At 44.8% G+C, this 27,192-nt stretch overlaps 1 protein-coding gene across 4 annotated transcripts in view; it reads left to right on the top strand.

Annotated features, from left to right (window-relative positions):
- The window catches only part of ADAM12 (ADAM metallopeptidase domain 12), a 392,390-nt gene that overhangs the window by 36,957 nt on the left and 328,241 nt on the right, over positions 1-27,192 (top strand). For all 4 annotated transcript variants that reach the window (XM_044935396.2, XM_044935395.2, XM_025273894.3 and 1 more), the window contains exon 2: positions 16,004-16,140. In XM_044935396.2, coding sequence (XP_044791331.2) covers positions 16,004-16,140 — 137 coding nt within the window. The remainder of the gene's footprint in view (positions 1-16,003; positions 16,141-27,192) is intronic.

Here is a 27,192-nt window from a genome sequence, read left to right as displayed (position 1 = left end):
TTGGGTTAGACAAGCCAGGAGATTAAGAGGATCCAGTTACTTAAGAGGTGTGTTCTCCAGTGAGCTTAAAATCTTCTTTCCTCCTTTAAAATATGTCCTAGGTGATTTGGTCTCATTCTGTGCCACAGAAAATATTGTCAGACACCTTGAATGGATGGAGAATAATTCCATTCCAGATATTCACATGTTAACTTCAAATTTCGAATCCAGAATGTGTTACTAATAATTACTTGAAAATTTTTGGCTCTTAGGCTGGTAAGCTATTCAAGGAAGCCTGAATCTAGCACAGCCAAATGAAATAGAGGTCTCTTAAATCAATCTTGAGTCTCAGATAAACATCAAGTAGTTTTTCAGTATAAGTATGTCCCCACCATTGCATGGGACATACTTATACTAAAAAATAATCATTTGCTATTTGTCTGAAATTCAGATAGAGCTAGAGGTCTGATTTTTGTTTTCTACATCTGGCAACGCTGCATAGATCCTGATTTATTATCCACTGTCATAAACAGTGACTCTCAAAGAAAATTCCTCAGTGATGAAGGTTTTTTGGGATGAAGATGGAGGAGCTCTCAGTCCAGCCCTTCCATATAATAAAAACAAATGTTCTCTTTGAACAAAGTCTGAAAACAGAGCAGTAATAGATCGCCTCTATTGCACTTCTGATAGAACCTGGGCCAGAACCTTTTTCCTCCTCATGCGTGTGTGCTAAGTTGCTTCAGTCGTGTCTGACTCTTTGCAACCCCATGGACCGTAGCCCTCCAGGCTTCTCTGTCCATGGGATTTCCTAGGCAGGAATACTGGAGTGGGTTGCCGTTTCCTTCTCCAGGGGATTTTCCTGACCCAGGGATCGAACCCGCATCTCATGTCTCCTGCATTGTAGGTGGGTTCTTTGCTACCTGGGTGTCATATACATCCATTTCCTCATATTTTCTCTCCTTATATTTTCTCTCATTTCTGTGTCGTGTAGGTGGACATGGGGTATAAGTCTAGGAAGCCTTTTTCTCTCTCCCTTCTCTTCCTCACATCCCTTCCCCCACATGTGAGCACCCACATCCAACTCTTCAAAGCCTGGTATAATTGGCACCCCTTTCATGGAGGCTTCCTGAACCATCTCAGCCCCATCTTGTTTCCTAATTTAGCTCTGGTTGCTCTTAAAGATATTACCCTTTCCTTCACTAGATTTTGTGATCCTTGAGGGCGGAGTCAAGTTTAATTTCAGGAAGGAACACACATCATGAAAGTTGCGAGGAAATTGGCACTCGGAAAAGCTTGCTTTCCTTCCTTCCTTCCTTCTGTGATAGCTGCTTCTAATTGAGTGCTGCCATGTATTGGGTCTTTCCACAAGCCATCTCCTTGAATTCTCTCATCTAGTCTAGGGGTGAAGTGCTATGTCCTCCATTGTATACTTTAGAGAGGCCCCACCTTTGTTGAAAAGCAGAGCTTGAATGGTCCTTAATTCACACGGAACATTGAAATGCTGTTGGTTGTTACCCAACATGACCTACCAACACGCCCCTCTGAAGAGTAGAAGACAAATCTCCAGTGGGTGTGTGATGGTCAGCCTCTACACTTAGGGGAGGAGTCTGGTTGACTCAGCAGTTGTTTCTTTGTTTTAGAAATAAACCTGTTCAATATTCTTAATTCACAGTTGCACATACATAAATTAGAAAAAATTAGATCCATTAAAAATGACCAGTCCCATAGAATGGATAAACACCAGTCCTACTGTATAGCCCAGTGAACTGTATTCAATATCCTCTAATAAACCATGGAAAAGAATTTTTTTTTAAATGACAATCAGTTCAGTTTAGTTTAGTCACTCAGTCATGTCTGACTCTTTGCGACCCCATGAATCGCAGCACGCCAGGCCTCCCTATCCATCACCAACTCCCGGACTTCACTCAGACTCACATCCATCGAGTCAGTGATGCCATCCAGCCATCTCATCGTCTGTTGTCCCCTTCTCCTCCTGCCCCCAATCCCTCCCAGCATCAGGGTCTTTTCCAATGAGTCAACTCTTCTCATGAGGTGGCCAAAGTATTAGAGTTTCAGCTTTAGCATCAGTCCTTCCAATGAACACCCAGGACTGATCTCTTTTAGGATGGACTGGTTGGATCTCCTTGCAGTCCAAGGGACTCCCAAGAGTCTTCTCCAGCACCACAGTTCAGAAGCATCAATTCTTTGGCGCTCAGCTTTCTTCACAATCCAACTCTCACATCCATACATGACCACTGGAAAGACCATAGCCTTGACTAGACGGACCTTTGTTGGCAAAGTACTGTCTCTGCTTTTGAATATGCTATCTAGGTTGGTCATAACTTTCCTTCCAAGGAGTAAGCATCTTTTAATTTCATGGCTGCAATCACCATCTGCAGTGATTTTGGAGCCCCCCAAAATAAAGTCTGACACTGTTTCCACTGTTTTCCCATCTATTTGCCATGAAGTGATGGGACCAGATGCCATGATCTTAGTTTTCTGAATGTTGAGCTTTAAGTCAACTTTTTCTCTCTCCTCTTTCACTTTCATCAAGAGCAATAGATATGAGCAAATAATCCTCAAAGTAAGAAAAGAAAATAACTGAAAAAATATGAAAAATTTCAACCTCAGTGACAAATAAATGCACATTGTAATGACAAAGAAATATATGTTTTTTTCTTTACCAATAGGCACATATTTTTATAGGGCTTTTTCTTTATAATATTTGTCTACTGAGTTGTCATTCTGCCACGGCCTGGTCATTGCTGAATGGATGGGGAACAGTCCTAGTTCAGATCCAGAAAGGCAGGAGGCAACTCTGTGCACTCTCCACTCTTCACCTGCCTCCATCAGTTCAGAGTGGCCATGGAAAGCTGTGTCTCCTGTTGTTGACTCAACTGGCCACACTGGGTGACCAGAAATAGCAACAGGGAAAGACAGTTCCCAGTGTTGTCAGCAGCCCTCTCACACTTGGGTGGCAATCAGTGCTAATTTCACAGAGAACAGAAAGCCTGTTTAGAATAATGAATGCATCATTAGTGTGAATTTTAAATGCGGGCAATGACGCTCGCTTCCCAGGGGGCGCTAGTGGTAAAGAACCCATCTGCCAATGCAGGAGACGATCAGTCCCTGGATTGAAGGAAATGGCAACCCACTCCAGTATTTTTGCCTGGAGAATCCCGTGGACAGAGGAGCCTGGCAGGCTACAGTCCACAGGGTCGCAGAGTCAGACACAACGTAAGTGACTTCACATGCCATGACGCTCAGCCTACCAGGACACCTACCCTCATAAGAAATTTGATGGCCAGCAAAGGACGGGCAAGTTCTCTCGCCTGTGAGATTATGTCAGGATAAAGCTGGGTATTGTTGAGAGGAAATTGTCGAAAGTTTCCTAAACTGAACAGTTTTCTTTACTTCTTTGGCTTTACCTGTGTGAGATGAAGCATGGACTTAAAGACAGATAAGCACATTGTTCAGTTTTGAGAACTGAGAACAAAAGTATTTCTAATCAAAATTATTAAATGCTATTCTGCTTCATTCTAGAAGCCTAGCCAGTATTTGTCAAATCACAATAGAACTGAAACTTTCCGGAATGCAAGACTTCAATCCTATGACATAATCATTTGGGGTGTCCTGTGTGACTATTTAAATTAGGGGCCTCCCAAATTCAATGGACAGAGTCAACAACTAGAAAGTTAAAGTCATAGAAATCAGCACCAGCCTTCAGACAGCCACACTTGCCCCTTGGTCCTTAGGACTTAGACAGGTGTTCTCTAACTCATCAACCCCGTCCTCACCCTCCTTCCAGCCCAGGCCTCCCTGTCTTGCCCTGCTCCTCCCTCCCCTGTCCACCACTCCCCCGCTGCCCCCAGCCCGCCATTCCGGCTCGAGTTGTAGAATCTGCACAGTTGAATTCCCAGCAGGTGGAGAAGTGAAGCAGGAGACAGGGGATGTGGTCCCCAGTATCGCATTTTGGAATTCAGAATATATTTTCTCATAAATGCACATGGGATTTAGGTCTAGAAACTCTTCCCTGAGTGACAACTTAGAGCATGGTTTTCATAAAGAAAATGAAGTGTTTCTAAAGGATGGTATGAGAGTCAAGCACACTATAATTTCACAAGTGTTGGTGAGCCCGCCTTTGAGAACTCAGCGAGTCTGTAGAAAATACACTCAAGTTCAAATAATCAGCCTGTACTCAAGACCCTCGGTGGGCAGCTGCCCTCGCAGGGATTCAGTGCTCCCTTGGGTAGCATGGCAGGTACACACTCTTGAGTAGACAAGGAAATATTAGGCTTCTGTGATAACAATTTCTATTCTCGTCCTTTAGTTCTCTGTTCTGATCTTAATTTGGCTTTTCAAGGAAGGTTTCCTGCTGGGGAGATAATGAACCCAATGCTTTAGATCAGGATTCTGGCTGACTTGCCAGTTCTTTTTCATTAAAAGTAAGTTGAAATTCTGACTTATAAAGAAGGCTCGCTTGGGTTTGGATCTGTGCATAAACCTGCAAGGAGCCAGACAATGCTGGGCGAGCTAAAAATCAGTCACCCTTCAGAGCCTCTGTGATGAGAACCACGCCCCGGGACCCCACCCTGCTGTCATTATGATCCCAAGGTCATGAGAACTTGTTATTCGTTTGGTCATAATTCATTAACCAAATACTTGTCTGCATATGAAGATAGAACATTGAATTTGATAAATAAGGTCCATGTGTGTTAGTTGCTCAATTGTGTCTGACTCTTTGCGATCCCACAGATGGTAGCCCATCAGGCTCCTCTGTCCATGGGGATTCTCCAGGCAAGAATACTGGAGTGGGTTGCCATGCCCTCCTCCAGGGTATCTTCCCCACCCAGGGATCTAACCCAAGTCTCCCGCCTTGCAGGCAGATTCTTTACCGATTGAGCCACTCAAATATGGCCCCTACCACTTGCCATTTGAGATTTGGGAGTGGGGTAGTGGAAGCAAAATGATAAAACGAGTTTGGATGCTTATAAATACCATTAAAGGAACAGAATAGGACGATGGGCTGGAGAGAAACATGGGGTAGAAGGAAGGTTTTGAAGTCGGGCAGCCCCTCTGAGGTTTTTACATTTGAGCTGAGACATAAGTAATGAGATTTGAGGGCCAGCAGAGGTTTGAGAGTAGGGTGTTCTCAGCAGAAGGAAAAGCAAAAACCAAGGACACGAAGTCAGACATAGCTGGACATATGATGGGTCAGAGGGGTGGTCAGTGTGGTCACAACAGAGCTGGCAAGATGGAACTCTCAGGGGTTGGGGTTCCAGAACTTGTAGGACTCAGGAAGGAATCTGAATTTTGTTCCAAGTGTTTCCTGGACAGAGTGATGTTTGTTTATCACATGGTGTGGCTGGAGCCTAGATCCTAGTACTTGGCTGTCTGGGTGGGCTGTCTGGGTGGCTTCATAGTTTTTTGGACCACAGGCAAATTTCTTAACTTCTCCGTGCCTCAGCTTTTTCATCTACTAAATGACGATACACATCCAAGGGTCATTATGAGGTTTAAAAAGGTGAAACTTAGAATGGGGTTTGGGGCACAACATTTGCTTAATTGGGGCTTCCCTGGTGTCTCAGTGGTAAAGAATCCGCCTGCCAATGCAGGAGATGCAGGTTTGATCCCTAGGTCGGGAAGATCCCCTGGAGAAGGAAATGGCAACCCACTCTAGTATTCTTGCCTGGGAAATCGCATGGACAGAGGAGCCTGGTGGGCTATAGTCCGTGGGGTCGCAAAAGAGACATGACTTACCAACTAAACAACAACTTGTTTAATTAGTGTTCACTGTTGTCATCTAGAAATGTTTATTAATTGTGGGATCTATGCTCAGCATTGCATTTTGTCCTATGAATAGTTCTCAAGTATACGTTCTTCTCCAGTCTTCACACACTCCATTCTCCAGCAGAGAATTTTTCCAAAATGAATCAGATTTACTCTACATAAAATCCTATGATGCCTTTCTACTGCACTCCAAATGAAACCCACATGCTACCTTAGAAGGCCCGGCATGATCCAGGCCTTGTCTACCCTCTATACTTGAGCTCACACCTCTGTCCATGCCATTTCGTACTTCATTTTAGCCATACTGACCCTTTCTGCTCTAGAACACACTAAGCTCTCTCCTGCATTAAGGCCTTTGTATTCACGTTCTCTTGATGGAGAACCCTGCCATAGACTTCTGCTCTTATCAAATGTATCCTGTCCTTTGAGATTGGAGTAGAGGGAGCTTCAGGTGATGAGTCTACCAAGAAGGATTCAGCTAGAAAGTAGGAGAGTTTTGAGAAAACAGAAGAAAACAAAAACAAAGCATAAAATACCCAGCCGGAGTTGTTGAATGTGAGTGATTAAATAAAAAAGATGTTGCCGAGCCCTGTGACGCAGGCAGTGGTGAATGGTGGTGACTCTGGCAAGACATGCATGATGGACAGTGTTTTGCTTTCTGACTGGGGGACGGAATGAAGCCTTTGGTTTTTAAACGTTTTGAGTTTGAGATGATGATGGTGAGAAAACATTGAAATCAGTGTCCAGTAGATACTGTATTACAAACTGCACTTGGGTGAACTGGCCAGATGGAAAAATACTGATTTGAGCAACATCAATTTAAAAATTAATGAGTTCTCTCAGGAACAGTGAGAGTAGGGTGGGAAGATGTTCAAGAGCTGAGACTTGGGGGACGTTCAAGTCCCCCAAGGGAGGCAGGAGAAAGGAATATGAGTGGAGAATGCAAGATCTGGCTGGAGAAGGAGAAGAAAACCAGAGCCACGGAGTGCTGCCAAGTTGACGGTGTGTTTCAGTAGAAAGGGGCTCCCCTGGTGGCTCAGATGGTAAGGAATCTGCCTGCAGTGCAGGACACCTGAATTCGATTCCTGGATTAGGAAGATCCTCTAGAGAAGGGAATGGCAGCCCGCTGCAGTAGTCTTGCCTGGAGAATCCCATGGACAGAGGAGCCTGGTGGGCCACAGTCCACGGGGTTGCAAAGAGTTGAACATGACTGAGTGACTTTCGGCAGAAGGTGGTCCATGATGACAATGATGCAATGGCGCTAATGGATGTTAGCGCCGTTAGAAAGTCCATGGTCTTTAGTGTAGATACTAAATGGCTGCTGCATCACTGTTGTTTAATTCCATCTCATGCTTTTACAGTAGTGAAGGGAACAAATATGTTTCTGTGCCTGTCTTTTTGTTCTCCACTTCCAAAAGCTGCTCCTGTGCTAGGATTTTAATAATTGATTCCATTTTCCCTTTACATCATTGTTTGAAAATTCTGATCCCCATCCTCCACCATCCAAAGCATTACAAATAAATTCCTGCAGCATCTCTTTGTCCCTATGATGAAGGACAAAGTGAATGAATGCATATGAAATGCAGAGGGCTTGGGTTTTGTTATTAATTCTGCCATTTATTATTGGGAAACACTAGAAATAACCAGTATAAATTCTTAGTTCAGTCTCACCGTTTATAACATAGGACTTGCACTAGTTTACAATGACCACCAAAGGAGTCTAAAATAGAAGTTAATGTTGTAAATGGTTTTGCAGATAGGAGACACTTTAGGCATGAAAAGTTATTTTTATGCGTAGTAGAGACAACTTGTGCTTGGGGTATGAATCCATTTGAAACATTTATTGAAAGCAATAACTAGCTTTCTTTGAATTTTGAAATGACGTATAAAACATCTTTTCAAAATTGTAATTGTTTCATAGTACTTGATTGATTTTATTTCCAAACAGCCTATATGTCCTCTAGCATGCCCAAGGCAGTGAATCTGCAATGCCAGGAAAGCTAGTAAGAAAGTAAAACATCATAAATCAGTTGGTTTGTCATCATGAGTTCAAATGATTGATTTTTAAAATTTTTTGTCCATCATAGAAGTAATATGTCTGTTTATAGAAAAATCAGAGATACGTACAAACATGAAGAAGAAACACACTGAACTCACAGCCCTAACACTCAGAGAAAAAAACCTAGAAGAGCATTTTAGTGTATTTCTTTCCAACGATTGATTAAAACAAAGCAAAAGCAAAAACCTAAGCTAAATGACACCCACCCACACTTTGCGCCCATGATGTCTGTTGACCTTCTCACCAGCCTTCGGCAGTGGACACTGGTCCATAGTCTTCCTGGACACCTAAAGGATTTGTGTATCCAGGAGGGCGAGAGACTAGCCCCAGGGCATCCATGTAGCCTCTGGGGAGTGCACAAAATACTGACTCTTCTGACTCAAAATACTGCAGCTGCTTCCATTCCATCAGGCTGTGTCTTGATAATTTAGCCTTCCAGTGTGGATAGCTACAACCTTAGGCTCTAAGCGAATCTGGTTCTGTTTCAACATCCTTTCGTCAAAGTATTTATGTGACTGTCACTTGGTGTAACCTTCTTAAACCAACTTTTCACTTCTGTACTATTTCAGAGTCTTGTCGCCAGTAACCAGAAAAAAAGGTGACATTTTTACAGCAACTTGTTTCTGTGTTCTGAAGAGTTCTCTGGGTGTATTTCGAAGGGCCTTTCCAATGCCTGAGGATTGACTGCTTTTGCATGCTCTGCCTTTTTATACGGAGAAGGCGATGGCACCCCACTCTAGTACTGTTGCCTGGAAAATCCCATGGATGGAGGAGCCTGGTAGGCTGCAGTCCATGGGGTCCCTAAGAGTCGGATATGACTGAGCGACTTCACTTTCACTTTCCACTTTCATGCATTGGAGAAGGAAATGGCAACCCACTCCAGTGTTCTTGCCTGGAGAATCCCAGGGACGGGGAAGCCTGGTGGGCTGCCGTCTCTGGGGTCGCACAGAGTCGGACACGACTGAAGCGACCTAGCAGCAGCAGCAGCCTTTTTATACTCTAGGAAACCTTGTTGGTTAACTGCTTTATGCCTTTCACGTGACTGCAGTTACTGCATCTTTCCTCCATCTGAACAAACAGCAATGTTAGAAGAGAGATGAAGGCAGAGACTCCAGTTTGCTGGAATTTGGAGCCACTGGTAATAACAGCCATCCATCTCTGAGCCCTTTGATACTGAACTGCTCTAGAATGACGTGCAGTCTTCTTGCAAGATGCAGACTAAGTCCTCAAATGATGATTAATAGACTTTATTTGAAAGGACCGCTTTATATTTACAAGACGATGGGGAAGAGAGTATAGAGAGTTCCCCTATACCCCATAGGCTTCTGTGGTGGCTCAGCAGTAAAGAAACCACCTGCAGCGCAAGAGCTGCAGGAGACACGGATTCGATCCCTGGGTTGGGAAGATGCCCTGGAGAAGGAAATGGCAACCCCCTCCAGTATCCTGGTCTGGGAAATCCCGTGGACAGAGGAGCCTGGTGGGCCTTAGTTCATAGGGTTGCAAAGAGTCGGACACAACTGAATCGACTTGGTACGCATACACCTATACCCCATAACTAGTTCCCCCTCTTACTATCTTACCTGAGAACTGTACAATTGTTAAAATTGATGAACCAATATTGACATAATGTCTTTAACTCCAGTTCATACTTTATTCCAATCTCCTTACTTTTCACCTAATGTTCCTTTTCTGTTCCTCAATCCCAGGCAGAAGTCCTCAAGACATTTAGTCATTATGTCTCCTTCGCCTCCTTTTAGCGGTGACAGTTTCTCAGACTGTCCTTGTTTTTGATGACCATGACAGTTTTGAGGTGTGCTGGCCAAATGTAATATAGGATGACCTGAATTGGCATTTGTCTCAGGATTAGATCGATCAGAGGTCAAGTGTCGTTTTCATCATGTCCGATGAAGAGTACCTGCCAACATTAGGACTACGGCTGCTGACGTTGACCTTGATAATCTGGCTGACGTAGTGCTTTTCCACTGTAAAACTACTCTGTTTGAGACTAACTTTTGCCATGGTTCTTTTGAATATCCTTGAGCTATACCATTTAAAACCAATCACACCCCTAATTATCACCCTCGGAGCTTGCAGACGAGATGAGAGTGATGTTGTTATTTGATTAAGACTATAGATAGGAATCTGAACCAAGGGAGATATTTTTGTCCTTTATGGGAACATTGCCACCATATTCCCCTGGACCAAGACCCTGCTCAATCAAACCAATAAGATTTTCTTTAGCTCTCTGGGATTACAAAAAATGCTTCGTGAGTTTCCAGGGCCTTGTCCTCAGATTCTTTTGCAGTTCGTAATGGTTGTCTCAGTTTTTACCCCCACCTAGATTTTCTAAGGACTGTTTATCTTAATTCTCTTTTACGTACCTCAGATTAATCCTCTTCTCCTAGGTTCGTGTTGGCATTGATAGTGATTTTGCTTTAAAGCCAGAACTCTAGGTTAGTGTTTTAAGTTTCATCTTGGCTAGTAGTCTCATCAGAGGTTGTTTTCCCACTGGCTCACTGGATAACTTGAATGGATACCTCCCAAGCACCTTAACCCCTGTATATTCTAATGACAGGCATGAACCTGTCATCTTCACACTGTTAGCCTGTTTGGTTGGAGAAACCCTGCCTACAAGTCTGTAAACTTGGATTCAGACGTCCTAGACTGATTTTATGTGTTAAGCTTTTCAGAAGCCCTTTGACTGTTCTGACTTAGTTGAGCTTCCTTAACCCTATGAGAATTGAGCCTTCCCAGGTGGCACTAAATGGCAACCCACTCCAGTACTCTTGCCTGGAATATTCCATGGACAGAGGAGCCTTGTAGGCTACAGTCCATGGAGTCGCAAAGAGTCGGACATGACTGAGCGACTTCACTCACTCAGGTGGCACTAGTGGTAAAGAACCCACCCGCCAATGCAGAAGACAAGGTGTTAGATCGATTCCTGGGTCAGGAAGATGCCCTGGAGGAGGGCATGGCAGTTCTCTGCAATATTCTTGCATGGGAAATCCCAAGGAAGCCTAGTGGGCTGCAGTCTATAGAGTCGCAAAGAGTCGGACGCGACTGAAGGGACTTAGCAGCAGCCGTACCTTAGACGCAGGCTTTGATCGAGGCCAGTAAATCAAAGAGGAGTCAAGACCAGGGCCAGGTCTTGTGTCTTCAAGATGTTTATTGTTCAGTATCTCAAAACTTTGTCAATCTCTTCTGTAAAGAAGCTGAAACCCTTAGGTGGACAGCAGGGTGGTCTGGATGACTCTTAGTAAGCCAAGCCAGGGAGGCTTGGCCAGATGGAGCAGGAAAGAGGCAAGACTTCCATGGGTAGCCAGGCTCTGGGTGACTCACATGGGGGGGATCTGAAGGTACTATAGGGGATGTCTTTATTGCTGGCTTTTCCAAGACCTTAAAAGCCATTGCTGCAAACATTCTTGCTTAAGGAACTAGGTCTATAACTTCCCTCTTCACCAGCCATAATCAAGTCTGAAAATGACAAACTCAGATAAGCGTAGTAGACACATGCATGTCTCATGGGAAAGCAGTACTGATTGTCACAGAAGATAATTGTGTTAGAAACCTAAATATCTGATATGCTTTTTTCTACTGTGAGACTGATGGAGAAGGAAATGGCAACCCACTCCAGGACTCTTGCCTGGAAAATTCCATGGATGGAGGAGCATGCTAGGCTATAGTCATGGGGTTGCGAAGAGTCAGACACGACTGAGCGACTTCACTTTCTTTCTTTCTGTAGTTCCTTTTGGAGAAGGAAGTGGCAACCCACTCCATTGTTCTTGCCTGGAGAATTCCATGGACGGAGGGGCCTGGTGGGCTACAGTCTATGGGGTTGCAAAGAGTCGGACATGACTAAGCAACTAACACACACACACACATTGTGAGACTGAAGCAAAATGGCCATTTTATCAAAAGGACCATCTATGTATCTGGTTACTCAGCAAAAAGAAAGCTAGGAGTTCCTCCCCAAGATAAGCTAGTCACATTTTTTTATTTAGTAAACTGAGTTTTGTTGATGCCCAAATATTGGCAAAAACAAAATGTGTGCAAGCTGTATGTTTTCTAAGGTCATATTTTTTTTTTCCCCTGGGTTTCTAGGGCTTGAATGTGCAGCCTGCTTTTATGGTTTGTCAACAAGATCACTCCATAAAATACATTCTGATATCTCACAGCTGTGTATAATTTATTCTGTCTATCCATGCAGCACAAATAAAAATTTTATTTGCATCATCTAAAAGAAATACCAGTGTATACATACTTAAGCAAACCTCATAAGAAACCATCCTCTGACTGCACATACTGCTGGGGGGATGTTGTGCAACCAATTAAAAAGCTGAGAGATGGCTTCATTATCCATGTATATAGATAGTAAACACTGTCCTCAGCAAATAATGTTGTTATTCAATTTCTTTAAAAGGTTGCACAACATTCTACAAGTACTGGCACAGTCTGCCTCTCAGTTCTCTTTGGAATATTTTGAAATAAAGCCTCTTAGAAGGGAAGAAAATCAGTCCCAAAGGACTTCTTTTGGAATAAGATGTTGGTATATGTAGGTGAAAAGGGAAGTGTTCAGTGGTCGGAACATTTTGGCTTCAGGAGAGTAAAAAACTGTCGCTCTCTGCTCCTAAGCACCTGGGAGGAAAACGGTCCAGGGGACTAATACGTTCTTTATATTTGGTTTGTGCGGCTTCAGTTTGATTATTGAAGAGGAAACCCCACGAAGGCCTCCCTTCTCCCCGCAAAATCAAGGATGCGGGCATACCGTCTGTCCTAGGTCCCCACATGCAGAGACAAGCGAAGGAGACCTGGATTTCATGGCACTTCTCCTTTCTCCTAAGAAGCGGTCCCCAGCCCTTTTGGCACCAGGGCCTAGTTTTATGGAGGACAGTTCCTGAGGCCTAGGGTGTGGCGGCAGTTTCAGGATGACTCAAGCACATCATTGTGCACTTGCTGTGTGCTTAGTTGCTCCGTTATGTCCAGCTCTTTGCGACTCCATGGGCCGTAGCCCACCAGGCTCCTCTGTTCGTGGAATTCTCCAGGCAAGAATACTGGAGTGGGTTGCCATTTCCTTCTCCAGAAGATCTTCTCCACCCAGGGATCGAACCTGCATCTCCTGCATTGTCAGATGGATTCTTTACCTGCTGAGCCATCAGGGAAGCCCCATTATGCACTTTCTTTCTATTCTGATATCGCTATGGTCTATGGCCCGGAGGTTGGACCCCTGTTTTAAAACAGGCAGCTTCTCAGTGAGTCCTATTATATTCAAAGAGTTTTTCTTTAAGTCTCTGAGGCCTGGGTGATAACCTTCCGGGCCTATGAGCATCACGGCTGGGATAACCATGGAAACCATCCCGTCTTCCTTACTGCGGCTGGGTGGTGAGTGGTACAGGATTCCAGGTTTAGATTTATCCAGCCTTGGGGCATTTGAATTTGCGATTAAGTACTTAATTTAACAATTCACTTGTGTTGGAAACTTAAATGACAGAACTTCCAGGAGTAGCTTATAATCAACTTGGTTTGTTTATGTAGAGGAAATTTTAAAATGCTTGCAGTCACTCTCTTAACAGTTTAACTTGACTTTCCAGAGGATTAAAATGTTGGCCAGGGTAATTCTTTGGCACGTGGCATGGTTTTCATTGGTTGAGGGGCAAGTTCAGGCGCATCTGCCATTTCCACTCTGTAATTGCGGGAATTTCAAATCCTTCTTAATCCACTTCAGACAGCACGCCGGCACTCTTTCAAGATGTGTTCAGTTAGCTGCACTCTTAGTCCACTCTGCAGAAACTGTGTAACTTGATCAGAACTCACTTTGTTTCAGGAACTTCTAACATGGGAATCCCACTGAGGGTCTTGAGCATGAGACCTGGGGCTTGGCAAAGCTTTGAGAAGGATCTTGATGAAATGCTTCATGTGTATTACGCACCTTGCGCCTCCCTGCCCTCTGCTTCATTTTATGGAAAAGATAACACTTGAGGACCCACTGCTGATGTGTTCCTCCCGCGGCTCTGGGTAGGGCTGGAAGTTCCTCATCCTGCATGCTTCCCATCCCAACAATACAGTCTCTTGTCCCTGTCCATCAGAAGTAGCCTTCCCTACCAACTACCATGACCTTGTTTTTCTCATTACATTTTTATTTTGAAATCATTTTAGATTTATAGAAGACTTACAAGGACATCATGGGGTGTCCTCCTAACCCTGTTGTTTCAGGGTCCTGGTTACTCTGTGCAATCATCTTATTTGTTCAGTCATCTTGTTTGTTCAGTTGTCTCTCACCCAGTGTGAAAATATAGGTCATGAGGGCAGCTTGATCTGCGACTCTCTCGTAGGTGCACAAGATGGAGAGAACCAAGTGTTCTGGGGTGGAGAGAGCTGTATTTAAGAGATGAGGGTCCCAAAAGTGTAGGCAGAGGGGGCTCGCTCCAGGTAACACGAGGGCTGAAGCAGAAACAGCGGGCTATTTAAGTGGAAGACATCAGATCTAGAAGGCCTGTCACAAGGCAGGCAGTTAATAGATAGTTGGTGAATGAATGAGTGAATGAATGAACTAGTAATTGGGTCAACAGCTGGGCCAGGACCAACAGCTAATACGTACGTGGTCAGGATGCTACTGATGTTGGGAATGTCTTACTCCAAAGCCCCTGCTTGGAGTGACTCAGCACTCTTGGAGCACATTGAAGGGCATGAAGTCAAGCCAGTGGATAAAACTCGTTTATTCAAGATCTCTGAGCCATTGTGGACCGCCGCCTCTTCAGCCAGGAAAGACTTCTGATGAGCTTCATGCTGATAACCACTCCTTCGTCATACCCCGCCCTCCACCAGATGTCCACAGATGTCACCGCCTGGAGCCAGCCCCCTCCGCCTGCACAGCTGGAGCCCTCATCTCCTGGACACGGGCTCATCCCAGCCCTGAGACCACAAGCCCGTGTCTCCTTGCTCCCTTGGCCCTCTCTCTCCCTTTCCCTGCCCCACGTGGCCAAGGGGCCCAGCTCACCCCCTCGGCCGCTGGCCAGAGTCCCAACGTTCAGTTCATCCCTGGTCCCTTGGCACTCAACGATTGAGAGTTTTAAATGCTTTGTGACCAGCTTGAGAATTTTCCAGGGAGGCTGTGTCAGACAGTTAATACTCAAGTACAATAGTAATCCTTTTGTAACCTGAATATAACTGCAGACTTCCACACTGAGAATGATAAAATGGTGTGGATTGAAAGGTATTTGGAGAACTGTAAAATGTCTAGGATTAAAATTTCAATACCATTTGTGCCCAATAAATGCGAACTCTTTAGTAACTTGAAACTGTGCTATTATGACTCAGGTCTGAAAATTATGAGTCCTGGTTGAAGAAATGGGAATAACATGTGAGGGAATCAACTCCCATCCTTTACCTTGAGGGGCAGACTGTGGTTGTACCGAATAGCAGGAGTGTGACCTCATAGGGGAGCTGGCCTAGAGAAATTACTGTATTTGTTAAGAAAGTGATATACTCTCCAGAAGAGAAAAATGTTATACTTTCCATTAGGATTGTTTATGGAAATGGGGCTGCATTGAACCTGTGTCAGTATATTAACTGGTTCGACAGGACCCCAGGAAACAAGATCACATAATAGTTGACTGAATGACTTGACTTTTTTTTTTTTACATGAACCAGTCTAGTCAGTCGAAACTGACAAATTAATTTTGTCTATAGAATCATTCCCTGAAGCCCATAAAATTAGCCCCCATAAGTACAGAGTGCAGAGTTGGCTTTGTATGTAACTGATTCGCTGGGACTTAAGTAAATGGAGTTAGTCTTAATACAGCTAAAGCCTTGAGACTTTTAATAGAGCTGATCTTAAGCAAAGGATTAAATCATCATTTAAAAAGTCACTGCTCGTGGAGTTTTGTTGCTTGTCAAAGGACAGAATTATATACTTTGAAGATGGTAATCACCCAGCATGTGCCACAGGGCTTGAAGGGGAAAAAAAAATTAGCTCTTATTTGCTTTAAGTTACAAAAATTTTTGGTTCAATTGACAGTGAATTAATCAGTTTTAACCCTCAACTATGATATAATAGTTGATGGTATTTGCCTGGCTTTATTCAACTTGCAAGTATTTTCATTGAGTCGTTGGGGTCATGCTTCTGATGCCAAACTCTTCCAAATTGGAATAAGCATAGGGTTTTTGTTTGTGTTACAGGGGTGAACTTGGGAAGCCAATTTGTGCCTTCCATGCAACAGGCCGGGACGAGGGATGGGGGAGGAGCCTATGAAGTGGTCAGTGTCTCTCTTTTGAATGGAGATCCATGGAACCCAATGAAGACTGCAGACTCAGAGGTCAGTTTTTTACTTTTTCCTTCTTGACTTTTCAGTGATTCGAGTTTAAAATTCACAGGACTGCATTCATATCCTTTTATTCAAGTTTTGTCTTTAATGACTTTAATTCCAACTTTATCCTTCCTTACAAAGTGAAATCTTCATTATTAAGAAGATGAAATACAAACTGATTTTGATATAACGGTTCTGATGAGCATCTCAGCTCTGCATATGTGGAAAGTTATTTTTTTCAAACACACACCAAGGATAACATTTCCAGATATGCAACTTCCAGCTCATTTTACTTGAGTGCTGGATATTTTTCTATATTCACATCTATTTATCAACATTTTGATTTTATCAATCAATTATTGGTAGAAACATTTTCACGCAACTTTTTTTTTAAGTTTGTAATGAGTTTTAATGTACTTTGATGCTGAATTTACTTCAATACATGTTTGAATTGAGTCTTCTGTGATGTAAAAGAATACTATAAAATAATAAAAATATTAATGGTTAAATTTAATATTTTGATGAGTTTTGTCTGACAAATCTACATGACTTTCTTAAATTTCAGAACTTGTTGGAATAGTTGGAAAGTGATAAAATCTATAGAAATATGAGCTCTTTGGAGAGATTATACAGATGGCTTTGTCCTTGTGTTATGTGGAACTATTTTTAGATTATTTTTTATAATAGAAAACAGATTTTTTTTAAAAAAGAGCAGTTGAGGCTGAAAATCCTCTGTGGTGTTCTGGAAGTGCTGCAATGGGCCACCTTTATGTCTGTAATGCTAATATGATTTATGATTTATTATTCCCAACCTTTTTGGCACCAGGGCCCAATTTCATGGAAGGAAATTTGGAGGGGGGTGGGGAAACAGGGATGGTTTTGAGGTGATTCGAGTGCATTTACTGTGTGCTTTATTTCTATCATTATTATCTCAGCTCCACTTCAGATCATCATGCACTAGTTCTTAGAGGCTGGGGACCCCTGATTCACGTCATTATTTCATTTTCTAAAGAGACTTTCATCTGAAAGTGAACATTCAGAAAGGTTGAGTTAAAGGATTCAAAGGTCAGATCGGAACTTTTTCAGTATTTCTAGTTCATGGGGACGGTTGCAGACTGAATATACAAAGTGCAAGCCAATCACAGTGTCTCCGATGATGTTTCCTGGAAGAAAAACCTAGGATTTTAAAGAAAATCTCATCATGCTACTAATTTGCAAAATTAGAAATGACCTGATAGGTTCAGAAAAAGAGAAGTGTACTATTTTGTAAAGTATATATTAAAACGTTGATAGGGACTAATTAAAATATAAGAATATGAACCCATCTAAAAAAAAAAAATAATAAAGTTATTTGGGTGGTGAAAGCTTATATGAGAGCTCTCCCTGGTGGTACGGTTGCCAGATTTAGCAACTGAAAGCGCAGAAAGTGAAAAAGTGAAGTCACTCAGTCGTGTCCGACTCTTTGCGACCCCATGGACTGTAGCCTACCACGTTCCTCCGCCCGTGGGATTTTCCAGGCAAGAGTACTGGAGTGGGTTGCCATTGCCTTCTCCAGAGGATCATCCTGACCCAGGGATTAAACCTGGGTCTCCCGCATTGTAAGCAGATGCTTTACCATCTGAGCCACCAGGGATGCCCCATTAAACTTGGACTTAGGCAAGCAGTGGGTGTTTTTTTGGCATAAGTCTGTCCCGTGCAAGATTTGGGGTGTTGTTGTTTATCAAAATACAAATTTAACTGGTGTCCTGTGTTTTATCTGGCAACCTTCCTTGGACGGTATCAGAGCAACGAGCTGATGAGGGTTCTCAGCATGCCTCTGGAATGGACCAGTGCAGATTGGCTCTAGTTTCTGACCTCCAGCTTCATCCTTCCTGCCAGCCAGCCACCTGGCAGACCTCAGGAGGCATGCTGGAGGGGGCATTGGCACCGCCCCCCCACCTTGGCCAAGCTTACAACCTGAGGGCTGGGGGCCACAGCACCATCTTTGTAGAACACTAGGACAAACCACTGTTGTTGCTTCACTATCCCAACTCCTCCAGGACAAGAATCGTGCGGGTAGTAGGCACATGCTGTTGTTCAGTTGCCGTCACGTCTGACTCTTTTGTGACCCCATGGACTCTTTTTGTGACCCCATGGGCTCCTCTGCTGCGGGATTTCCCAGGCAAGAATACTGGAGTGGATTGCTATTTCCTTCTCCAAGGGGTCTTCCTGACCCAGGGAAGTAGGCACATACCTACTGCCTAAAATAGCTCCAGGTTTTATTTATTTAAGGGAACAGGGACCTAGGTGATTTGGGGGACAGCATCTTGTCGCAATGCCATGAAATTCGCTTCAATGTATGGCTCGTGGAGCCAGCGCTGCGGCTCTGTAATGACCATGTGCACCTTTATTTGGTGGTTAACCATCAAGACCCTGCATGAAAAGGGGTTTGTGTATGATCATGCCATAATTCTCCATGGGGTAGATGTGTGTATTTGTTGTGGGGATAGGGAGTCTGCCAAACGGTGTATACGTGTACGTCTTTCCTTGTTATCAAATAACCACCCACACTGTCATTTTAAACTGCATTCACAGAGTATGTCTTCAAGTGTGCAGAACATACTCACTTCACGTATATATTTTACTGTGCAACTCTGCCTGCTGTACCTTAGAATGTAGGCTTTTAGATTTGCATCCTTGCTTTCCTGCTCCCCTATCTCATCCTTGCTCCCTTGCTTCTTTCTGTTCAGCCAGCCTTTGACAATTTGACCTAACTGATTTGAGGAAAGGCCCAAGCATTTTGGCTTCCCTGGTGGCTCAGATGGTAAAGAATTCACTTGCAATGTGGGACACCTGGGTTCAATCCCTGGGTCAGGAAGATCCCCTGGAGGAGGGCGTGGCAACCCACTCCAGTGTTCTTGCCTGGAGAATCCCCATGCACAGAGGAGCCTGGTGGGCTACAGTCCAGGGGGTCACAGAGGGTTGGAGATGACTGAGCTAAAAACAGCACCAGGCACCTTCCTTTCTGTAACGTGCTCCCAGTTGACTCTAATGAGCACACGGGGGGCTTCCCTGATGGTCCGGTGGCTAAGACTCTACCTTCTCAATGCAGGAGGCCCAAGTTCCATCCCTGGTTAGGAAACTAGATGCCGTGTATGGCAACTAAGAGTTTGCATGCTTCAACTGAGAATTCGTGTGACACAGCTGAAGATTCTGCATGAGACCAGGCACAAATAAATGAATGAAAAAAATTTAAAAAATAGCTGAGCACACAGTTTAGAATCGCAGTATTTGTGAAAAGTACTGCTGTGTCCAGCACTGGAGAGCGGGTGAACTTGATTCAACTGATTTCAAGTTGCTTCAACTTGATTCAGGAAGAAGTACTCAGATTCTCTCTCTCCTTCCTTCTTTCTGTCTCTTTCTCATCTGTGATGAACATATAGCTGAATGGGATATTATTATGTCCTTTACAAATCAAGTGTCAAGCCATCACCACCACTGCTCAGGTAGTTGAAAGACTAGAGGAATGGGAAGGAACCTGACCTTGTGTGCATTGTAGGCATCCAGCGTTTGGTTTGTTTGCTTGCTGCTGTTTTGGTCTGTAACATGAGTATAAGCTTATCTGCTCTTCCTCCCTCTTAGGGTCACGGTAAGAATGAAATGAAATGATGTCTGTGAAAATACGCTGGAAACTAAAAACTACCACCCCGATGTAAGGTGATACTGAGAGTTTAAAGTATCTTTAGGGACCAGTCTCCAATTTCACATCTTGAAAAAAATGAACTCTGGGTCCAGGGAAGACATATCAAGATGGGGTTGCTCCTGAATTGATCTCAATGGAGCTCAGCCTTTGAATGCTCCAGGAAATTTCCAATTTCTAGCTTTCTCGCATGAGAATGAAATGATGGAAATAGTACATGAAATGGAAAATAAAAAGGCAAGGGGATTAGAACGTGAAACCAAAGCTTCCCATAGCATATTGAGAGTCTGAAATATCAAATAGCAGCTAATTAAAACAGCAGAGGTAATGTCTGCTGCATAGACTTCCATTTGCTTTGTTTCATGGCTGAGAAAACCAAGTCCTGTTTTTTTTGTTTTTTGGTTTTTTTTTTGCTCAAATAACCATCCCCTTTCACCCTGCGGCAATCAGACCTCTTCTTGGAGGGGTGGTTGCACACCTCCCACTGGCCCTCGGCATCCCTTGGTAGCAGCTTCTGCTCCCAACACTTCATCACGATGGCTCTTGCCAAGGTCACAGGTGGCCTCCCAGCCTATGCAGCCCATGCGTGCTTCTCACTCTTTATCTGATCTTGACACTCGTTCCCTCTCCTCTGAAGTGCTCACTTCCTCTGGCTCCCTCGACCCGGTTCGCTCTCGTTCGCTCTCATGTGTTTTTAATTCTTGCTCATGATTCCTCTTCTTGGCTTTGTCCCTCAACTGTCGATTTCCGCTGAGTCTCTTCCTCGGCACATTTCTTACTAAGGGCTCCCGCTGGCCTTGTCATTCCCTCCAGTGGCCTCGCTGTCCGCCTGTGGCAGGAGGGGCCAATGAAAGTGCAGGTCGCTCAGTCGTGTCGGATTCTTTGCGACCCCATGGACTATACAGTCCATGGAATTTTCCGGGCCAGAACACTGGAGTGGGTAGCCTTTCCCTCCTCCAGGGGATCTTCCCAACCCAGGGATCGAACCCAGGTCTCCCACATTGCAGGCGGATTCTTTACCAGCTGAGCCACCAGGGAAACCCAAGAATACTGGAGTGGGTAGCATATCCCTTCTCCAGGGGATCTTCCCAACCCAGGAATAAAACTGGGGGTCCCCTGCATTTCAGGCAGATTATTTACCAAGTGAGCTATCAGGGAAGCCCAAATAAATAAAGATAGACCAAAAGAAAGAAAACAGGTCGTAGGAGCCCACGTGTGGTGGTGATGTGAATGATAGCAGCAATCGCTCCCACGACCTGTGACCTGGGTCTGATCCCCTCACCATCATCCTCCAATGTTCATGGACTGAAAATCCAATAGTCTGCCTGCTCTGATGTCTGTGATTGGGTCACTGACTTCCAGTGGATTTTAGGCAGCTCCAGCCTGCAGTCCCCAGTTGCCTCAGTGCGTTCTCATGTCCTGATATGGACACAGCCTCCCACCCACGTTCCCCACTTTAGTAGCCCGTGGAAGCTAAGATTATCATCCCCCACCCCCTCAAGCCATGAGACCGGAGACTTCCTTCAGAAGCTTCTCTCGACATCTGCCTCAGGTTCCCTCACTTGGTACCCAGGATGATGGGCCACCCTGACTCTGGAGGCTCGCCTCCCACCTCTCACCATCCTGCTCGTCTGCAGCAGCCCGTGGCCTAAATGTACCATGCTCTTTCCTGCCATGCTTGGCATTTGCCCTGTCCCCGCCATCTGTGTCTTACTCATTCCTGAGGCCCCAGCTTAGCTCACACCTTCTCTGTGCAGCCCCTTCTGACCTCCCCAGCCACGTGTGTTCCCCCGGGATCTTGGTCCTCATCAGTCGTCTCTGTGATGTGCAGACACTCCATGAACACTGAGCCTGGGGACGTGGTGGAGACTGATGCTGCAGACACATCGCTTTAAACCACACATCCATCCTCTGATTTGCTGAGGAGCCAGGGACCAGCGCAGGGGCCATGAGGGGTGAGCAGTGTATGCCGTTTCCCCCTTCCCTCCACCTGAAACAGGGCAAATCTCTTACTGTCTGAAAACGGGTCTGGTTCTCCAGTTGGATGTCTTTAAAGAGCAGGAACCCCAAAATAAGTCAACTTAATGCTGCATTAAGTCAACCCAGCAGCGTTCAGGAGAGAAGAAATGGCCCCACTGAACTTGCACAAAGGCATGAAAACCGTAAGGTGTTTGGAAGATTAATGTTGACCCTGACTTGGGTACCACTTCACCTTCTACTGGCTTTAGACCCTAACTCTGTGCGACCTGGGACTCGGCTCTTCGGCACAGCTCGTGCTGCTTTGTCATCACTAGTTTATATTTTTGCTTCTCACGCCAGCCTGTGCCCTCTCTGAGGGTGGCGTTCTCAGCTTTTGTCCTTCCTTGTCCCTCGGTGCAGTGCTTGGCGCCCGGTGAGGATATGGAATGTTTGTTGACAGGCTCTGAGCCTTCCTCTGTGCCTGGGAACCAGGTACTCACTGGCGTGGAGGTGCCTCCTGCTACAGAAGGTAGAAGGGATAGAAGTCAACTTTTGCATTTTATTCAAATGCCCAGAGGTTCCTGGGGCCCCTTTCCCCTTCTGCAGAGGGTTTGCAGACCACTCCTGGAAAACCTGGACTTTTCAGACATTGCTGACCTCTTTCAGCAAGTTTGTTGTTGTTCAGTGGCCCAGTCATGTCCGACGCTTTGTGACCCCATGGACTGTGCACACCAGGCCTCCCTGTCCCTCACTGTCCCCCAGTTTGCCTAAGTTTATGTTCATTGCATCAATGATGCCATCCAGCCATCTTATCCTCTGATGCCCTCTTCTCCTTCTGCCCTCAGTCTTCCCTAGCATCAGGGACTTTTCTGATGCATCGGCTGTTTACATTAGCAAGTTCAGGTGCTTTTAAATCATTTGGAGGTCTTATATAGCTTGGAAGAATGTGACATTTTCCACTTTTGTGGCTGCTTATGACTTATCTTAACAACACCCTGCATGCGCCATTGTGTTTCAGGGTTCACATGGCCAGCCTTGTAGAGAATCAGTTTCCTCTGCTCCAAGGGAGCATTCTGGTTGTTATAGGAGTTGCTGCAGACCGGCCTGTCGTGCCTGAGCTTGACTGCGTAAGCTTGATGGTTAGCCTTCTGACTTATGGAACATGGAGCTTCCTTTAGCTTATAAGCCAGCTGACAGTGCTTCCTCTTAGGAATGTGAAAGTGAAGTCGCTCAGTTGTGTCCGACTCTTTGAGACCCCTACCAGGCTCCTCTGTCCATGGAATTTTCCAGGCAAGAGTACTGGAGTGGGTTGCCATTTCCTTCTCCAGGGGATCTTCCCGACCCAGGGATCGAACCCAGGTCTCCCGCATTGCAGGCAGACGCTTTACCATCTGAGCCACCAAGGAAGCCCCTTTAGGAATGTAATATTTAGTAAAATACCTACTGTGAAACTCCTCAAAAGAAATGTGTACTAGGGCTTCCTTAGTGGCTCAGTGGTAAAGAATCCACCTACCAATGCAGGGGACACAGGTTCAACCCCTAGCCTGGGAAGATCCCACCTGCCGTAGGACAGCTAAGCCTGTGCACTGAGCCAGAGAGCCAGGGCCCTAGAGCCCACGAACCGCAGCCACTGAGCCCATGCACCTAGAGCCTGTGCTCCACGATGAGAGAAACCACTGCAGTGAGAAGCCTGTGCACCACAACGAGAGAGGGCCCGTGCACAGCAATGAAGACCCAGTGTAGCCATAAATGTAAAAAATATATATATATATATATATATATATATATATATATATGTTCAGTGGCTCCAAAGTTGGAACTTTATTTCCAGACTATGGTCTCCTGGGCTGGTTTATTCTCCACCTTCCTCTACCGTTGTCCCTCTCTCTCTCTCTCTCTCTTTTTAAATCTGGCCATGCCCTTTGGGATCTTAGTTCCCCAACCAGGAATTGAACCCCTGCCCTCACCACTTTGGGAGCGCTGAGTCCTAACCACTGGACCGTCAGGAAAGTCCCACCCCCATCTCTTAACTCCCATTGGCCTCCCTGCAGCCCCACCACACCTTGCTCAATGGACATGAATTTGAGTAAACTCTGGGAGTTGGTGATGGACAGGGAGGCCTGGCATGCTGCAGTCCATGGGGTTGCAAAGAGTCAGACACGACTGAGTGACTGAACTGAACTGAATACTTAATTATTATTTTTTTGAATTGGGGTGGAGCTGCTTTACAATGTTGTGTTAGTTTCTGCTGTACAACACTGTGAAGCAGCTACATGTGTACAGATATCCCCTCCCTCTTGGGTCCCTGTTTTAATGAAGAGTAATTATTCAGCTGTATGGTTCCCACAATCTCCGTCACAGACAATGCAACTTTACTTCTATAGCTTAAAGGGTAGAAGCAGCCGTGGATATTAAGTGAACCAGTGTTTATGGTTGTGTTCCAGTAAAATTTATTTGTGGACATTCCCTGGTGGCTTGGCAGTAAGAATCGTCCTGCCCATGCAAAGAGACACAAGGGACGCAGGTTTGATCTCTGGGTCGGGAGGATTCCCCTGGAGGAGGGCATGGCCACCCACTCCAGTATTCTTGCCTGGAGAATCTCATGTACAGAGGAGCCTGATGGGCTACAGTCCATGGGGTCGCAAAGAGTTGGACATGGCCGAAGTGAGTTAGCACATAGCACTCATGCACGTGGACATTGTAATTTGAATTTTAGAATGTTCCTGAGTCATGAAATAGTCTTCTCTTATTCATATTTTTCTAGCCATTAAGAAATGTGAAACCCATTCTTAGCTCTCAGGCAGTGGGGTGGATGTGGTCCTCGGACTGTAGTTGGCGACCCCTGGGCTAGACATACCCCAGATACCATCACGTCAAGCACCCCCCAGTGCGCGTTGTAGACGCAGAAGCAGGGACACAAAGTGACAGGGCTGACAGCTAGACTCTGACGTCCAGTCTTCCCATGGCGCTCGGCTGCCTCCCAGAAAATCTGTAGCTTTCTTTCCCTTTGTTCATTGTCAGGACGGGTTCATAAATTTGGAATCCAGAGGCAAAGTCTCGGCTCAGAGGGACGCCATGGGGAGCTCTGGCCAGCGCTTCCCCCAGCCATCAGCCCTGCTCTCCAGGGAGCTCTGGCTTCCTTCATCCGCATATGAGGGCTCCAGCCCCGCTCCCTAGGCCTTTCCTGCTCACCCTTCCTCTTTGGTCAGCAAGCAAAGAGGAGCAGGCAACCCAGCATTCTGCGTTCCATTCCACCGTGTCCCTCCTGCTGGATTCTCGCCACAAGTCAAGGAGGGCTCTGGGCTTCATCTCCACCGTGCTGTCCACAAACGTATTTATTTCTCATGACCTCTTAGCAAGGCCTTACTAACATTTCCCAAAAAGTTGTCTATTGAATCAAATCAGGTCTCCCTACAGTTTCTGCAACTTTTTTTCTTTTCCTCAAACGTGTAGTGTCCTCAGAGACCGGGGCCTTCTTAAAAATTACATTTTTAAATAAAGTTGAATAATATTAGGAGATAGGGTGGTTTGTTTAAAAAGACAGAGGTTATTTTATACATATATATATATTTATAATCCTTGGGTAAGACTCTCCATGTTTGACTGGTGTGTTGGGCACATTTGAAATTAAGAAAAAAAGGAGTGGGATGAATTCTGTTTTCAGTTTTTCATCCATTCATCCAAAGATGTGTGAGTGCCTGCTATGTCCCAGGTTCAAGGTCAAGTTCCCATGATACAAGCATGGATAAGACTCTGTGCTGCCCCTGAGGAGCCCAGAGTTTCGTGAAATAAGGTTGTAATAAATTTAAATAAGTATTTAATAAGAGATATGTAATTTTTAAAGTGAGCAATTTTAGAATAGCTGTATTTTTTTTTCAGGAAGATGCTTGATGCTTATTATAAAAATTTTAATTGAGTAGAGTTGACTGACAATGTTGCTCCAGTTTCAGGTTACAGCAAAGCGGTTCAGTTATACGTGTGTGTGTGTATCTAGTCTTTCTTCAGAAAAAAATAGAATGACTTTAGATTTACTGAAAAATGGCAAAGATAGTATGGGACGGTCCCATATCTCCCATACCAAGTTTAGCTATTAGTCCCATTTACATGTACACGATATGTTTGTAGCAATTAATGATACATGGTTTTCATATTTTAACTTGAACTCTTTGAATAAGAGACAAGGGCTCTGGAGATCAAGGACATTTAGAAGAACATATAGTTTCTAGAATGGATGAAAATTTATAGATCAGAGTTTATATGAAAAAGGCAATCTTCCCAAGAGAGACTTTGTGTCTGTTGATGTTGAATTTAACAGTTTTGTATTATGTGAAGGCTGGGGCTTCCCTGGTGGGAAGGTATCTGCTTTATTGACTATGCCAAAGCCTTTGACTGTGTGGATCACAATAAACTGTGGAAAATTCTGAAAGAGATGGGTATACCAGACCACCTGACCTGCCTCTTGAGAAACCTGTATGCCAGTCAGGAAGCAACAGTTAGAACTGGACATGGAACAACAGACTGGTTCCAAATAGGAAAAGGAGTACGTCAAGGCTGTCTATTGTCACCCTGCTTATTTAACTTATATGCAGAGTACATCATGAGAAATGCTGGGCTGGAGGAAGCACAAGCGGGAATCAAGATTGCCAGGAGAAATATCAATAACCTCAGATATGCAGATGACACCACCCTTATGGCAGAAAGTGAAGAGGAACTAAAAAGCCTCTTGATGAAAGTGAAAGAGGAGAGCAAAAAAGTTGGCTTAAAGCTTAACATTCAGAAAACCAAGATTATGGCATCCGGTCCCATCACTTCATGGGAAATAGATGGGGAAACAGTGGAAACAGTGGCTGACTTTATTTTTCTGGGCTCCAAAATCACTGCAGATGGTGACTGCAGCCATGAAATTAAAAGATGCTTACTCCTTGGAAGGAAAGTTATGACCAACCTAGACAGCATATTAAAAAGCAGAGACATTACTTTGCCAACAAGGGCTATGGTTTTTCCAGTGGTCATGTATGGATGTGAGAGTTGGACTGTGAAGAAAGCTGAGCGCCAAAGAACTGATGCTTTTGAACTGTGATGTTGGAGAAGACTCTTGAGAGTCCCTCAGACTGCAAGGAGATCCAACCAGTCCATTCTAAAGGAGGTCAATCCTGGGTGTTCATTAGAAGGACTGATGTTTAAGCTGAAACTGCAATACTTTGGCCACCGGATGCGAAGAGCTGACTCATTTGAAAAGACCCTAATGTTGGGAAAGAGTGAGGGCTGGAGGAGAAGAGGATGACAGAGGATGAGATGGTTGGATGGCATCACTGACTCAATGGACATGGGTTTGGGTGGACTCAGGAGTTGGTGATGGACAGGGAGGCCTGGCGTGCTGCGGTTCATGGGGTTACAAAGAGTCGGACACGACTGAGCGACTG

Source organism: Bubalus bubalis, chromosome 23 (assembly GCF_019923935.1).
Source record: "Bubalus bubalis isolate 160015118507 breed Murrah chromosome 23, NDDB_SH_1, whole genome shotgun sequence".
In the NCBI taxonomy this organism is placed as follows: Eukaryota; Metazoa; Chordata; class Mammalia; order Artiodactyla; family Bovidae; genus Bubalus; species Bubalus bubalis.
Note: the sequence above shows the minus strand (reverse complement) of the source record. Positions and strands in the feature narration are given on the sequence as shown.